This window comes from Acomys russatus, chromosome 26 (assembly GCF_903995435.1).
Source record: "Acomys russatus chromosome 26, mAcoRus1.1, whole genome shotgun sequence".
Taxonomy (NCBI): domain Eukaryota; kingdom Metazoa; phylum Chordata; class Mammalia; order Rodentia; family Muridae; genus Acomys; species Acomys russatus.
The window spans coordinates 33,372,037-33,388,946 of record NC_067162.1 but is presented as its reverse complement, the minus strand read 5'-3'; the positions used below and the strand labels follow the sequence as shown (position 1 = coordinate 33,388,946).

The 16,910-nt window shown below is 50.4% G+C and overlaps 1 protein-coding gene across 5 annotated transcripts in view; it reads right to left on the bottom strand.

Moving 5' to 3' along the window:
• The window catches only part of Zfhx3 (zinc finger homeobox 3), a 235,895-nt gene that overhangs the window by 152,295 nt on the left and 66,690 nt on the right, over positions 1–16,910 (bottom strand). For 3 of the 5 annotated variants that reach the window (XM_051169206.1, XM_051169204.1, XM_051169207.1), the window contains one exon: positions 1,386–4,168. The exons of the other annotated variants lie outside the window; for them this stretch is intronic. In XM_051169206.1, coding sequence (XP_051025163.1) covers positions 1,386–4,122 — 2,737 coding nt within the window. In that variant the 5' untranslated portion in view covers positions 4,123–4,168. The remainder of the gene's footprint in view (positions 1–1,385; positions 4,169–16,910) is intronic. 5 annotated transcript variants of the gene reach the window in all.

Here is a 16,910-nt window from a genome sequence, read left to right as displayed (position 1 = left end):
AGGGCTGAGTCAGGGGACAGAAGTCAGGCTGGGCGCCACTTAAGGAGCACCAGGTGACGTCAAAAGCGGCCTGCCTATCACACTGGCCTTCATACAGTCGAACTGTGGCTCGAAAAATTGGTCATTACCCACGGTTCTCAGCACTCAAACCCCACATATTCTTGGCTCTATTTTAGATGTGTCAGGCTAATCAGTAAGACTTGGCTTGGGGAAAAAAAAAATGTTTCTGACCAAGGCCTGTATGTTAAAAAACACTTGGCTCCCCAGCCTGTGACACTATGGAGAGAGGTGGAGAACCACCTTCACAAGGAGGGGCCCAGTTGAAAATATTCCAGTCATACGGGACCCTGGCCACTTCCTTGCTCTCTCTACCAAGAGCTCCCGCCATGACACGACACCTTGCCCCAGGCCCTAGAGCCATAGGGACCGGTGGCCTGCCTCTAGAATCTCCAAATCTGCTTGCCAAAACAAACCGTTTCTCTTTATGCACTGATCGCCTCAACCACGTGTCACAGTCACAGAAAGCTGACTGATACTGTCGGGGTATAGCCTGCTCCGTTTCTCCAAGACGCTGGCAACAAAGACCACCAGGAGTTAGCGCCCAACTGCTATTTGTTAAAACTTGAGCTTTCTCTGATGGACAATTTTACAACGTATTCAGTTCTTCATCTATCACGTCACTCACGGCAGCGTCCACAGGGCAACTTAATTCCTAATTAATTCCCAACTGCCCCAATCAACAACTCATGCGAAATAAGAAAGAATTAAGAACATGTCTCTTTCATCAAGACCCTCAAAGATACACAGACAACTCAAGAAACCTCCCTGGGTGGTTGGTTCCTGGCTCGGCCCAGAACCAGCCTGTTGGCTTTCAGTAAGGTATGTTACAGCTTCCGGTGGTGGCTCCTATTGAAATGATGACTGCCCCTGTTTAAATATTGAGATGATGGGCCAGCTACAGGTTTCCTGTAAGTTTTGGTAAATATTTAATGGTACCCAAAAGTTTTGCGTGATTATGGCAATTTTTCAAACTGAGAGAGAGGAGAGAGAAAGAGCAGGGGAGGTGAAGGAAAAGTTGGCCGTAAGCCAAATACTAGAGGCAACACTTAAGTTTCAACCCTGGCCCTATGTAGCCAGAGTGCAGTCACAGCTCTGTCTGATGCCCAAAATCTCCCCTATATACCCACTGAGCACAAGGGATCCCTGAGGAAAAACATGAATTGTGAGACATTTATACACACAGACACACACACACTTGAAGGTAATAAAACCAAAACCAACTCACACATGGACCTGCCTCAACCTATTTCACCACACGCTTTGCCCCCTGACCTTGTGAAACCCCTAAGGTCAAACCACACAAGCCCCGAAGGAGTTAGCCTCACCTAGAGCAGGCGACATGGCAGCCATGGGCCCCGTAGGATCCAGCTGGAAGCCGCCCATCATGAACTGGGCATCCGGAGCGGCGTTGTCCATCTTCAGGTTGGGCAGGCTCATGTTCTGAGCCAGGTAGTACTGGTAGAGCTCGGCCTCGGCGGGCGAGGGGAGGGCGCCGAGGCCCAGGTGGCGGTTGTGCTGGATCTGGGTCATATTCTGCTGCAGCAGCATCATGTTGTGCATGTGTTTCTCGCTGGTCATGTGAATGCGCAGGTTCCTCGCCACGTTGGTCTCGTAGTCGCACACCTCGCACCGCCACGTGGGTTTGGTTTTTGGTTTGGTGGGTGAGGGGGCGCCGCCACCGCCGCCACCGCAGGAGCCGCCGATGTTGGCTGCGGCCGCGGCGGCAGCTGCCGCAGCAGCGGCTGCAGCTCCGGCCGTGTGGCCGAAGACCTGCTCGCCCCCTCCCCCGTTCTGCAGGTTCTGCATGTTGTTCAGATGTTTGTCGGACTGCATATGAATACTGAGGTTGCCTTTGGTAGTTGTGGAGTAGTTACACACCTCGCAGCGGAAAGGCTTGTAACCACACGTGTAGCTCTCGCCTCGTGCCAGGCGCGGGTGGGGCTGCCCGCTTTTGCAGTAGACACAGGAGCCCCCCGGCTCCGGGTGCTTCTCTTTCATGTGCGCCTCCAGCGTCTGCTGGTACTTATAGTGCCAGTTGCACTTGGGGCACTTGAGTGTCTTACACGAGTTACGAGAATGCATCATGGTCATGTGGCCGCCCAGTGAGCGAGAGGAGCCCAGGACCGTGTCGCATTTGGGGCACTCCACACCGCTGCCTGAGGGGCACTCCCCAACCCCAAGCTCGCAGAGGGAGCCAGCGTGCTGGTGATGAGAGACAAAGCCCCCATCGTCGCCCTCTGTGCTTCCATTTGGTTCTGGTGCTGTGGCATTGTCTTTATTGGCACTTTCATCAGCGAAGTCCAGCCTCCTGCCCTCTGCCACATTGGCCCTGACGCCCTCACTGTTAAAGCTTAAACGGTTCCTCCTGTTCGCACCATCGAAGACAACAAAGGAAGAAGCAGAATTAGAAGTAGTAGAAGCTGTGCCCCTCGACAGGGTCTGGAGCACATTAGGCATTAAGGGGGAGTTAGAAATGCTTTGGTTTGAGAGAGCAAGGTCCTTTTTGCTGCTACCACCTGCCGTGGCCCCAGACTCCTCCGGGGGCCTGTCTTCCAGTTCCTCCAACTCACTTGGAAAGAGTCCTTTGCAGCCCTCATCTTCCTCTTCCTCCTCTTCTTCCTCCTCTTCCTCTTCCTCCTCCGCCTCTTCCTCCTCCTCTTCCTCCTCTTCGGCCTCCTCCTCCTCGGCTGGCTCTGCTTTCTCGGAGCAGCAGTCCTGATCCCTCACTTCTTGCCCATCTCCTTCAGCTGCCCCGGAGTCCTTGCCCTCTGAGGATTTGGTAGGACTAGAAGCCAGAGGCCCCAGGGGGACTGAGGTAATAGGGGTCTTCAGGACCGAGCTGGTGAGCCCGCCAAGGTTCAAGAGGGTGCTGGGGGTCAAGAGGCCAGCCTGGGGCTGCTCAGGGCCAGCGGCAGCGACGGCTGGGAGGGCCTCCTCCCCTTCCATGCGAATGCCACTAAATTTACCGTAAAAACTGTGTCCGGGGCCTATGAGGTTAGCTGTAGAAACTAAAGGGTGTTGAAAGTTTTTGTTTTTTGGTTCCAGAAAACTTACAAGGGGTTCCTTGTCTTTGCCGATCCCTTGGATGATAGCGGAGATGTTCTTATTGCTAAGAATTTTCCGCTCCTCTTCACTCAGGGTCATTCGATGGTCGTGCACCGCGTGGGTCACGAATGAACGGACATACCCAAAGGAGAGTTTGCACAAGAAACACATCAGAATGGGTTTCCTCTTGCCGTAGAGCACAAAGCCATCGAATTTGGACAGGTCCACATTGTTGGGAACATCTTTGGATACGCAGGAGCTTTTGGCAGAACCGTCGCTGTTCAGGTAATCCTTGTTGCTTTTGTGCCGTACATCAAACACGCGGAAGCTGTGCAGGACAGGGCTGAGCCCCGCCAGGGCTGAGGTATTCGGGAAGGCCTGGTCTGAGCCCTCAAACCATTTCCCGAAGGATGAGGCTATGTGGAAAGTGTTGATGATCTGCGGGTACACGGGTGCAGCACACGAAGGGTCCCCTTGTTTGCCCCCCACCCCAGGAAGAGAGTTCAGGAAGAGCGAGGGGACAGACCCACTGCCACTGCTGCTGCCACACGTGGCCCCGCTCTGGGCCAACTGGCTCAGGCTCTCGACAATGTACGCGGAGCCATCTGGCTGGTAGACGATTTCCCCGGCCAGGTTCTCCACGTCACTCTCCTCCTCGCCCTCCTCGCTGGTGTCACTGGTGCTCTCCTCTCGCAGGGGTGGCGGGGGACGTGTGCCAGGGCAGTGGTGCTCCATATAGGTCTGGAGGCTGGCAAAGGAGGCTGAGCACTCGTTGCAGCTGACCTCCTGGCTGGCGGGCTCAGCTGGCGGCCCGGCCGAGGTGCTGCTGTCCGCCAGGCGCTCATTGAAGGTGGCCCTCAGGCTGTCCAGGGGCCCGTGGCTCTCGCCTGTGGACTGCTCCATGCTACTGGGTTTGTCAGGGAGGCGGGTGCTGTTGAGTTCAGTCCATTGCCGGTGCTGAGGGACCCCGCACCCATTGTCCTTCCCCGAGACGACGGGCGAGTCACAGCCTTCCATGGTAAGGCCTGCGTGGAGCTTTCATTGCACCCAGTACGGATCGGACCTGAAGGGCGGAGGCGAGGGCGGGGAGGAGGGAAGAGAGGGGAAAGAGAGAGAGAAAGGAAAGAGGTTAGGAGGGCCAAGGCTAAGGTCTTGCATGTGGTGCTCTAAGGAGCTTCTGTCCACACCCACAACACAAAGCTTGCAGGGCAGAGGGCAGCCTGCGGGGACATGGCCCAGCATGCAGAGTGCAGTACAGAGAGGGCGAGCAGCACCATGGACAACACAGCCGAGGCCATGCAGTGAATGGGAGATGGGGAAAGTGGTCAGGAACACACTGTCTGACACTCTTGCCCTAGAGACAGACCCGGTGTGGTTTTTTCATTCTAGGCCATCAGGGCTTCGAGGCTAGCTGGGCAGGGAAACACAGTACTTTGGAAGAGGCTTGTTATCTTTCCAGTGCTCAGTGAGGTCACAGAAAGGTCCCTCCAGCACATAGACAGCTTGCACAGAGTCAATCCTAGCTGATCACAAAATGGGGGTGGGGGAGGGGGTCGCATCAGTGAGGATGAGGGGCGGAAGCTGTGACCACTTTCAGAAAGAGACTAGTAAACTGAGGCATGTCCAGTGATGCAGAGGTGCTTTTCAATGCCTGCTTGTCAAGTTTGATAAGCTCAAAAGCTCTGCAAGGGTCAGAGGGCAAAGGTAAAGGCTTAGGTACATCCTGCAAAGGGCCCAAGGGGGCCAATGGCCACATCCCTCCCCTTCAGGTCTCAGAAACATCAGCAGTCCCATCTCCAAGCAGTGACCTTACAGGGTAAATCTCAACAAGAGACCAGTGCCCCTCGGACCATCGAGCTGAGGACAAGGCATCCCAAATTCCCGTCTCCCCCACCCCAAACCAGTAAACCTTCCTTGTCTGGAAGTCAGCAGACTTCACAATGGAAAACTATGAAGGTACCAAGGATAAGAACTGGCCAGGCTTTCAATCTGTCGACGCCCCCTTTGGGAGCGATACCTCATCCCGTCCCATCTGCAGGGAGCCCCCATGCGCCATGCGGGTGGTGGCTTTTCCCTAGCGGGGGGGGGGGGGGGGGGGTCTTAGCAAAGGCAGTGCCGGCAGCTGGGCTTAGCAAGCCCCACTTCCACACCTGCCTCTGTTATTAGCTGCTACCCCAGCAGCTGTCCTTCAGCCCTGGGGCTTTTCCGTTTCCGAGTGCTACTGAGCTGAACTTGCCCTCTGAGAGCTCAAGTCCCTGGGGAAGGGAGCAACAGATCACAGGCTGCCTTTGGCTCATGCAACATCTCCTACAGGTGGCTGGGCATCTCTCGAAGTCCAGCCTCTTACCCACAGACCCCAAGCCATCTGTCCCCTGCTCTACCATCTATCTCACTCATAGGCGGCAGACAAGGCTTCTGGCTAGGTTTCGTCTCCTTCATCTCCTGCCAACCCTTCTTACTCTTTTTGTATTTCTCCAGGCTTGACTACATAGTGAGCCAACAGCTCCCCCTCGGGAAAAGATGGAGAAGGCAGGCTTACAGAAGCCTCAGAAGAAATCACTTCCCCCCACCCCACCCCACCTCGAAGAATGTGCCAGGATTGGTTTATGAGCTCGTACGCATACACATGTCTGTCCACTGATACCCTCAGTCTCTGTGATGGCAAAGTTCTGTGTGCCTTGCAAAAGGCGTGTCCATTTTAAAACAGATCCCCTCACTAAACCAGACCCGATGCCGAATGAAACAGAACTTGCCATAAGGCTTAGCTGAGATACAGGTGAGAATCTGGGGAGGCTCTTCTAAGGATGTTCCTGATTGGCTGGATGACACCTGATTGACAGTTCAAGCCAAAAAGGTTGGCAGGTCTGAAGGGGCGGGAGGGTTAACAGCCCGATTGTAAAATCAATGTCATAAATGCTTGGTAAGTTACAGGAACATGCGGGAAGGGGAGGCCACGATTGATAAAGGAGAACAGCTTTGATGCTGCACCGGGGACTTGTTTATCGACAGCAAAGCCAATCTCCTCTCCAGCCTGGGCTGGGCCAGAGAAACCTGCTAGCATTTACCAATTAATTGGTGGGCTTTGCTTGTCTGGCTTTTCTTCCTCCTCCATGAACTGGCCCACTAAGGGGCTGGGACTTTAAAAAAAAAATAAAACAAAAGTGAAAAAAAAAAAAAAAAAAAAACCAAAACCAAAACCAAACAAACAAAAACCTCCCTTAACCTGTTTACCTGTTTTCTTCTCCCAAGCAGGTGACTACTACTGAAAGGCAGATAGATGGCTGGTGACACTGGGTCAGGGGATTCCCCCACAGGAAGGAGACAGTCAGTCCTTAAGGACACAGGTGGGAAAGAGCGCCCAATTTCCAGGCCCAGGTTGTCTGCTTTGGAGCTTCTCCTCTATACATCCTGACCACCAGCAGGACTTCCGACAGCCTTGCGAATAATAAGCAGTGTGCTTCATGGGCCAGTCTCACTGTCCTGAGAAACTCAGGTTCCTGGGTCACACCCCAAACCCCCCGAAACAGAATCAAAATGCCCACGTCATCCCTGGGCATTTGAAGTAAATTGGAGACACTATTTCATGGCATCTTCACCAGGTCCCTGCTTGGTCCCATACTGCCAGGTGATCGGGAGACAGGACGGCTACATGCGCCCTCTGCCTCAGTCCCTGGCAGATGCAGGAATAAGGAATGGACAGGCAAGGTGTCTTGGGTGGGGGGGGGGGGGAGAGGACGCGCTGATGTGAAGCAATCTTCATCCTGCCCAGTCTAGCAGCTCATGGGCCTCAGGGCATCCACTACTCTCCCACCCAGCGCGCTTGCTCTGTTTATCAGCCAGTCAATAAGAAAAAGGTAGTTCTTACTTAAGGAGGCAGAAGTCAACTCGGCAGGTCGATCAGCACTCTGTCTGTAAACATGGTTTCCCGTAAAATCAATGCTCTTCAGTTACAGAGGGCGGCCTGGGAACCAAGTGGGTCCCCACACTTACATGGGAAGCCCTGCCTGTCAGCGTTCACAAACCTTTCCTCAGCCCCTTTAGCCCGCCCCACAGGCACTCTAAGTCTGGCTCACCCGGAACTCTCAACCCTTCCTGCAGGCCAATTCTTCTTCCCCTGGCCACTCCCCCAAGGCTCGCTTTAAATGACCTCAATATTGTACTCTATGCCATTTGTTTAAGAATTTGGTGAGGTTTCTTAAAGCACATCTTTCCAATGGCGAGAATTCAAGGGGAGACACGGGGGGTGGGGGGGTCTGGCAAGGCGTCTGTACATGTACAACCACTATTGCTCACCCCCTTACTCTGCTTAGCATTTAAATCTGCTATTTGAGACATGCTCCGCTCCGTGAAGAAGAGCTACAATATCTTAAGAATCCCACAACAGAAAAGGGGGTGGGAACCTGCCGTAGTTCCACAGTTCTGTGTTGTAGTTCCCTGTATGAAAAGCTCATTGCAGTTTTTGGAAATATTAACCTTTTTAAAAGACTGCTTTAGAAGGACCCACGACACTCCGTGTGTAAGGAAAGTTCGATCTTACTCCATGAAGGGAGGTGAGGGAGTGGGGGGTGGGGTGGGGGGAGGCACTGGATAAAATGCAACAGCAGCTCTGGTAGGCAGGGTACAAGCCTGTGGCTCTAAGGAAGGGGAGGGGGCTCCCGCTGTTGCTTCAGCTCCCGGAGAATTAAACATGAACAGTCACACTGTGTAATTTTAAATTGTTAATTAGCACAGGGTTAATTAGGCGGTCCTTTCACAAGGGGCTGTTTGGCAGAAAACCAAGAAGGGAGGGGGGGGCGGGGGGGGGGGGGCGCGGAGAAAAACAAAGAGAACAGAGATAGCCGGAGTAACTGTTGCTTCTGTGGATAACCTGCAGGGCATCTCCAGAGTCAGGCAGCAGGCAAGGATGCCTGGTCCTCTGGGGGAATCCTCACCCTACCCCAGGGAGAAATATAAGGACCGCTGTTCTCCAGGGACCCAGGCAGTGAGTGCACAGCACACGCTGCCAACATGTTTTGACTCAGCAATTTCTCCATTCTGGGAATTTAAGCAAGGAAACAATGCAGTGGATGTGTGGACATATGAAACTGTTCATAGTAAGATGACAATGAAAAAGAAAAGGGGGTGGAAATAATCGGGCAAAAGCAGAGAGTAAATATAAATTACAGCTCACAGAATTCAACATGTTATAGGGCCGATAATGCTAAAGAAACCGTTTACATGCATTGGAGGCTGATGAGGGGCAAACGGAGTGAAGGGCGCATTGGTATGCACACAGCCATCATTCCTATCAAAATGTTTAAAGGGGTAAATTCAAGAAGGTGAGGTTATGGATGACTTCATTTCTTCCCTTTGTGCCTATCTTTCCCAAAGCCTTTTAAAGCCTTTGTAACAAAAACTGCCACTTACTGAGTCAGGCACTGAGGCGATACCTATAGGCATAACCATAACCGCTCTAGGATGGATGCTTGAGTCTTATACCCATTTCAGAGATACAAAATTGAGGTTGCTCATGCTTGGGTGGCCTAAATGACAAAGCCAGAGAGCTGCAGGGGGCTCTGCGTTCTTAGATGCTCTGTGGATATTTTCCTTCAAAGCATCCTGACAGCCAGTATTTGCATAAGAAATGCATGGACCCTGAGACTGTTCCAAGATCAGGGACTGCTCATGGCTATCCATCCAAAGAGGAGAACTCCAAGTGGCCCTCTTCTTGTGCACAGCATGAGAGCACCACAAGAAACAGTGTGGCCAGGGAACCCACGGGGAGTCATGGAAGGCAGGTCCAACATCCCGTCTTCCTTTTTGTCTTTCTTTCTTTCTTTCTGTCAGCTTCCTTTCTTTCCTTCTTTCTTTCTTTTATATCTTTTTCTTTTTTTTTTAAAGAAAGAGGGGGCATAGCGAGACTGAAGAGATGGCCCAGTGGCTAAGAAAGCTTACTGCTCTTGAATAGGACCTAGGACCCAACTTGGGTTCCCAGTACATCAGGCAGGTCACAATTGCCTGTGAGTCGAGTTTCGAGGGATCTGGTACCTCTGCATATAAAAAATAAATAAATAAGACAAAGCAAAACAGAGGAGTGGGGGGGTGGGGGAACCAAAGAAATGGCTCAGTGGATAAAAGCACTTGCTGTTCCCTCTCTAGAACCAAAGGTAGAAAGACAAAACCAACCCCCAAAAGTTATCTTTTGACCTCTACATGTACACAGTGTCAGTACAAACTAGAGACTATAGGCCTGAAAACGTGTTCATTCACTTATCCTTTATTTAAAGTGAACCTACCATATATCAGATGCAAGGGAATATTTATGGTCTGCTGAGGAGGGGCCACAGATTCCAAAGTCACATAAAGCCACACAAGTGTGTGGGAAAGCATGATGTGTGTGCACGTCATTTTTGGATGAAGTGATATCAACATTAAAAGTATGTCCTGTGATTATATGTTGCAAATTCTCCTGAGGTTTAAGCAGACCCCGCTGGTGCTGAGTGAGAAAACCATCTCCGCACCGGGGTGATCCTCAGTAACCAGCCAGTGAGAACACACACATAAAATAAACCAAACATGAGCTCGGTGACCCGAGAAATGCAGCAATGAGTATTTGACAAGGTATCCCCGAAGCCTTCCATTTCAAGGGCAAGCTCTCTCCAGTGATAAAGTCTACACAACTCCACAGCAGGGGGACGCCATCACTTCCAGTCAACATGGAGACCGAGGCATCCATTGGCTGGCCACCTGATGCTGTCTTGTCTCTATTACACTCATTTAAATCAGCAAGTTGAGGAATGACAGCAAGAAAGCACATGAAACCATGGAGGGCGCAGAAAGTTAACAGGAAAACCTGAAAGTACTACAATGGTAGAATGGGGCGTGCAGGGGTGGAAGTTAGGGGTGGCAGTGTTGTGACACTGACCAGCTGGAACATGAGACCCTAAGTAACAAGGCAATACTCTATCAAGGGAAGTGTGAAGGTAAGTCCACACATGGCCAAAGGCAGCAAGTCAGGTCATCCGGATGCTGTGACTGACTTCTCGGTTGACTCATCGGTCTCGGCTGTGAACACATGAGATCCGGTTCCGTGTGACTCAGCTTTGTAGCCTCAACAACCAAGATGTGATGGCTGGTTAATAAGATGATGAATTGAAAAAAAATGAAATAAAATAAGGTTGTGAGAGGAATTATGACATGTAGAGAGTGAAGGATGACTCATGAGCACATCTCCCCTCACCCTGCTTTGCCGTTTTGGAGATGCCTAGGCAATGGAACTTGGAGTGGTCTTTGGATAAGTGGCCAGTTCTTAGGTGGAAACAGGAAGAGTTACTAATGAGCTTGGAGCATCCTTCATTACAGAGCTCCTTGAGCTGAGGTCTCAGGTGGACACACAGGAGGAAGCTGGAGGGGCTCCTGACAACCACACCTGAGATGACTGGACCAAGAAAATAAGAGCAAAGGACTTGATGCATAAAATAAGAATTCACAACTGCATGCAAAAACAAACAAACAAAGGTGAGAGCAAAGTTCTTCCTTAGGGTAGAAACTTAAGGAATAAATACAGACACCAAAACCAAACCAAAACAAAAAACCTATCAAGACCAGAACTGACGCTTTGGTAATCATCACCCTGACACTAACACAACCAGGAGATACACAGAAGAGGGGTTGTTACCATCTGAGTTTCCCTCTTGTTATCACAGAAAGGAAACGGTAGCCATACAGTGGAGAGGCCTGGCACATATCAGCTTAATCAAGTGACCAGAACGGGACAGACAGACATCATGTGACTTCTGGTAGGATACGCTGAGAGGAATACCACATCCGCTCCCCACCACAAAATGTCGAACCCGAATCTAATTAACAAGGAACACCAGATGAGCCCAGACTGAGGGACCTCTACAGGTCATCCTACACTCTTCAAAAACATCGATGTCGTAACAGAAGGACACATCGAGAAAAAGTATCCCAGATTAAGGGTGTCTCAGGAGATGTGACAAACGAACGTAGCATATCTCTGTGATCTTCTTGTCCTATGAAGGACACAAGAGAGACAACTGGCAATATCTAGATGTGGTGGTGTGTGGATAGGTCACAGGTCAACGGGGGGTGGGGGTGGGGGGGAGGTCTGTGCCTGAGATGCTTTCACAGCATAAAGTCAATTACGGTAGGGAGGGTTAGTGCTCTCACACAACAGAAGAGCGAGGATGGTAGAACACATACTCCTGAACTCAGCACTGAGGAGGCAGAGGCAAGAGAGCTAGCTATACAAGCTGAATTTGAGGCCAGCATGAGCTACATAGTAAAACTTTGTCTTATTAGCTTAAAAAATGCCTTGGTGAGAAACATGTGCTGCAGTTACAGACAGCTGTGAGGTGCTGAGTGGGTGCTGAAAATCCAAACCGAGATCCTCTGGGAGAGCAAGCAGTGCTCTTAAACACTGAGCCATTTCTCCAGCCCAAGGATGGGGACTCTTTGTTCTGCTTTTAAATTTTTCTTTTATACCTGCAATTTCGTCAAAAAAGAAAACAGAACTGTCCAGAACAAAACTCACCCAAAATACACACGTACCATCGACCCAGCCAGATGTGCAGGTCCTTATCTTTGTGGGAAATTCCCTCTTGTCACAATTTCATAAAGGGGCAGAGACTACAAAAGCCGGACGAGGAAGTGTGGGAAGACGAGAGCAGAACTGCAGCCTTCCCTTCCTGCCGCTGAGGCTTCTGAGGACAATCCTCTCAGTGGAGAAGACAAATCAGCAGGCCACTTTCACATAACGCTCAAAATAATCATGGTAGAGCACAACTTAAAAAAGTTAAGACGGGCCCCATCAAGGAATTCTAGTAGCTTACAGTGTTAGGTGTTTTTTGTTTTTTTTTTGGGGGGGGGGGGGGTCGAGACACGGTTTCTCTGTGTAGCCTTGGCTGTCCTGGACTTGCTTTGTAGACCAGGCTAGCCTCGAACTCACATGAGAGAGAGAGAGAGAGAGAGAGAGAGAGAGAGAGAGAGAGAGAGAGAGAGAGAGGGAGCGCGCATGTGCGCAAGCGTGCAGAGACAGAGATACAGAGAGACAGACAGAGACAGAAACACAGAGACAGAGACTGAGAGACAGAGACACACAAAGGAGGTCCAGGGATGGCTCAGGAGGTAAGAGCACTTGAGGCTCCTACAGAGAACCCAAGTAGGTTTGACTCCCAGCCCCAACACTGGGCAGCTCACAGCTACCTATAATTCCAGCTCCAGGGGGATTTGATACCTCTGGCTTCCTCAGACACACACTCAATGGCACATACCCACACACACACCCACAGACACATACACGGAACTAAAAACAAAAATAAATCTAAAACAAAGCACTAGAAATCTCAGCCAACAGACCAAGAATTAATGCCCAGAGCTGTGTTGGCTTGGAACCTGGTAAAGCACCGCATGGTTTTCCACGTTGGGCTTTCTACAGAACAACACCTGTCTACTGATGCGTGTAAGTCAGTAGGCGTTAGACCGTGAGCAGATGAAACTCCACAGACTTAGGGATGACTTGCCAACAGCCTTCAGGAGGGTCCAGCAAGTGGGGCCAGGTGATACATACTTGCACTGTTACTTCACAAAGCAGGACGCCCACTGTCCACAAAACCCAAAATATGATCTAGCCCCTGAACTTCACGTTTGCACACCCATGCTATTTGCAGCATGGACATAAATCAACCAGGAAGTGAAAAGCGCTGGCTCAGGCCATTCTGCAGGGAACACTCAGCCACCAAGATATTCTGGTTACTGTGGGGACTGGAGTGGGTTTGGGGGGGGGGGGGGTAAGTCATGAGATCTGAGACAGAGAGAGCTAGGTGTCAGGTCTGTGCCGATTCTCCAGAGAACTGTATCAACAGGAAATGACAAAAGGGAGAGGCAAGGCTTCAGTGACAAACAAAACAACTTATTGTTTACTATATCTGTAGCTAATTTTTTCTTTAAAAAGACAAGCCAGCTTTTATATTCTATAGCATTCTAAATATAGGTTTGGGATTTAGTCAGTACTCAGTGGCTGTCTCTAATCCTTTGAAACCTTCCTAAGCATCGACTCTAAGTCTTCATGGGGACCTTGCCACAATCGGCCACCACTGGCCACCACGTGCTCCTGGCCAGAGGAGCCTTCATCTCTGGGCTGCCTTAGTCACTCCTCCTACCCAGGAGGTGCACAGCCATAGGCCCCCATCTTAGCCTATCCCTGGGCATCATCCCAATTCAATCCCCGCCCAGGGGATGAGCTGAAGTTGCTATTTAAATGCTTCCTTTGGTGGCATCAGAGCTTTTCTATCTCTTCCCAAGTCCTCCTCAAAAGACCCCACTTCTGGTTTCTTCCTTCTTGCTACTGGGGGCTGCAAGAGTGCAAGCAAGGAGACGAGGTATAAACAGGCCATCTGGCCCATTACAGTTTCAATCTGGCATCTCATGATGTTAATTTTATTTTAAATAACTTCTCCTGATTAAAATAGCGTGAAGTGTGTGTGTGTGTGTGTGTGTGTGTGTGTGTGTGTGTGTGTCTATTTATGTAAAAAGCTAGATATCCACAAAGAAATCCTCAAGTTAAAGTAAAAATCGCTTATAATTCCACCAGCCGGAGGACTTGCGAGCACAGAGAGAGGCAGGCAGTTTCCCAGGCTCTCCTCTCTGTGTATCTATAGTTACACATTTTCTTTATCAACCTCAGATGCCCTGCTCCTTATAAGGGGAAGGGTTGCTCTTAACTCAATTTAGCATGCAGCTTTCCCATGACATCAAATGTTCTTCCTAAGTTAGCACCAACAGCTCCAGAGATGCTGCGCCTAACAAATCCGACGTAATTGTACCAGATGTCACTACACTTAAATAATTCCCAAGATTTCACTGTTGAGTCTGCAATAAATGCCCACGGATCCCTGTGTGCAAAAGGAAAACAAAACGGTGACCACGCGTAGCTGCTGTACTGGAGTCCACCCAACAGGACTAAGTGTGGTCCTGAGCAAGCACTATTACCTACTGCACCGTTCCACTAGATCCTTGCAAGAACCCATTCTACCGACAAGGACAGAGAGGCTTTGCAAGGCTGCATACAAGCTGTGGGGTGGCCTGGGCCAGCGTCTGAAGCCACAGCAGCCTCTCTGACTATGAAGCCAGCTCTTATCCATAGTATTCTGGCTCTGTTTCCTTAGCATACATTTCTAAGGAAAATGTCTGGCTCTCAAGAGAGAGACATTCAAGACTCTGGCTTGCGCCAACCTGTCTCCCAAGAAAGTTCCTCCAAGCTCCACTAGCAATGGTCCCTGAGCATCACTTCCTGCAGCGTCAACAGTGATGTTACATGCTTGGGAGAAAGAGAGAGATGCTGCTATGGCAGGTAAGAAGCTGCTTTTGGTTTTGGTTTGGTTTTGCTTTTGTTTTTCCCAGGCAGGGTTTCTCTGCATAGCCTTGGCTGTCCTGGGCTCACTCTGTAGACCAGGCTGGGCTCAAACTCACAGCGATCCACCTGCCTCTGCCTTCCTGAGTGCTGGGATTAGAGGTGCGTGCCATCACACCAGCTAAGAAACTGCATTTTAATCTACCCACTTTTCTGCTAAGATTGACTACATCTGCAGCTACGGGATAGGCGCTGTTATCCTTCGCCCCAGGGATTAACCTGAGGGTTTCACAGGAGGACTCCACTGGCAATCCCTCCCACTGGACTGTGCTGGAGTCCAGTGTCCCACGAACGGCTGGACTATAGTCCCAGCTACGCAGTGCGGCTCAGGCAATGCTGCTGTCCCTCCTTTGGATCACACCACTTTCCTACAGTGGATGCTACCCACTGTTTCACTTCCTCAGAAGCTGTTTGCCTGGTCTCTGGTTGAGCTCCTGAAGTGATGACAGAGGGCTACAGCATCAGACCGTTGTGAAGCAGGTGCTCTGCTGGCGAGGGCCAAGCACCTCTTCAAGTAAGCAAGGGGACGCCGCTGTCTCCAGGACGCCCCCTCTCTCCATCCAAGGTCTCTCGTGCCAGCCCCACCTTGGTCAATGGCCTTTATTCTTTTACAGCCATCTTCTGCCAGCTCCCCTGCACTGAGATCTGTTCCCTTAAATCACCTCACTTCGCTTCTCTGGCATACTTCCCCGGTCCTCCTCTCCGATCTCCACATCACCTGCCCTCCTCCCATCCCTAGGCTCTCTGGGATATATAGTTTTCAATAAAAACTCACCACGATCGCAACCCGCAGAAATCCCTCCCCGTGGCTCTCCTGCTGTATTTAAGCATCGTGGTGCTTTTTCCCCCTCGGCTCTCTGCTCTCATCTCCATAACATCAACTACCTTAACTACTTCTGTGGTTTCAATTACAGAAATTATGAGTTGACTCCCAAAAAGTCCATTCTGGACTTACGGCTTGAAAACGCACCTTCCTACTTTCAGCAGACCACAAGTTGTCTCTAAGTGGCTAGCTTTCCACCACTTACAATCTGGCCTGGCAGAGCATGACCAAAGGGAGCTGGCCCCTGCTATGGACCCCAGTCTCTCTGGAGGAACTTTTGGTACCATCTTTGGTTGCAGAGAACAAGAAAACCAGTTTACACTTTCCCTCCCCGCCCAAGAACTAATGGCTAAAGCTAAACTGCTCAATCTTAAACTCTCCACAATGGCTTTACATACGACCCTCTCCTTAGAGCAATACCCACTTCCGTTCCAAGCTCCCACAACAGGACCCCTCTCACCGAGAACAGTACCAAATTTAACTGAGTGAGTTTTCCATCTTAACGCAACCCCACGCATGGCAGTGATAACTCTTGCAGTTAGAGGTATAACAACAGAACCGTGAGCCTTTCCTCCTCCCTAAACATCCTGAGAGGGAGTTTGTTTTCACCACAGCTCTGAGCAGCCTTAGCACAGATTTTCTTTTCTTCCCTGATGAACTCCATCGAGCCTTTTCATTTAAGGGCAGCACCTTGGGGTTTCTCTGGCACATTGCTGAGCTGCCAGCATTGCCATTCTTACACTTTGTGGCCACTGGTTAAAGACACAAGAGTTACCCAGACGAGGGCATCTCAACATCATGATAATGGGTTGCGCACTCAGTGTAGATGCACTAGACTGAGAGATGGCTCAGGACTCCTGACTAAATTGGACCGAAATGGGAGGAGAGTTTGCCACTCTGGTGAGCCAGCACACAGTGTGAAACTTATAAACTGTTTATTTCTGGAATTTTCCATTTAATGTTTCCAGGCTACTTACTTCCCCTGACCTCAGGGAGCTGAAATCATAAGAGAGAAATCCTGGCGAGGGAGGGTCTGGTAGGCTACTAAAGCATCTGGGGTGTGTCCTTCCAAGGACGGTCCTGCCTCAGCTCTCTACTCTAAGGCCTTCTCATCTTTGTGCCTGCAGCTCCAGGCTTTCCTCGAAGTTTATCTGGACCTGAGACACCCTTTAATAGACACATGATCACGGTTCCCTTAGGTGACAAGGCCCTGTACTGGCACTAGAGGCCACAGAAAGTCCTCTCATCACTCTGGTCTTCACTGAAATTATCGCTGCTGCCTCATCTTGGATGCTTTTAGCTCTGCACCTGGCCTGAAAGCTACAAAGATCCGCTGTGTCACTGCCACTGCCCTAGCACACCAACTATGTAGCACACCATGAGTAAGTTGTGCACTTTGTCTCTCTAGTTGAGTGGCTCTCAACCTGTAACCCATACCCCGCATATTAGACATTTACATTATGATTAATAACAGTAGTAGCAAAACTAGTTATGAGGTAACAATAAAAAATTTTTTACCACCACATGTGGGACTGCATTAAAAGGTTGCATCATTAGGAAGGTTGAGAA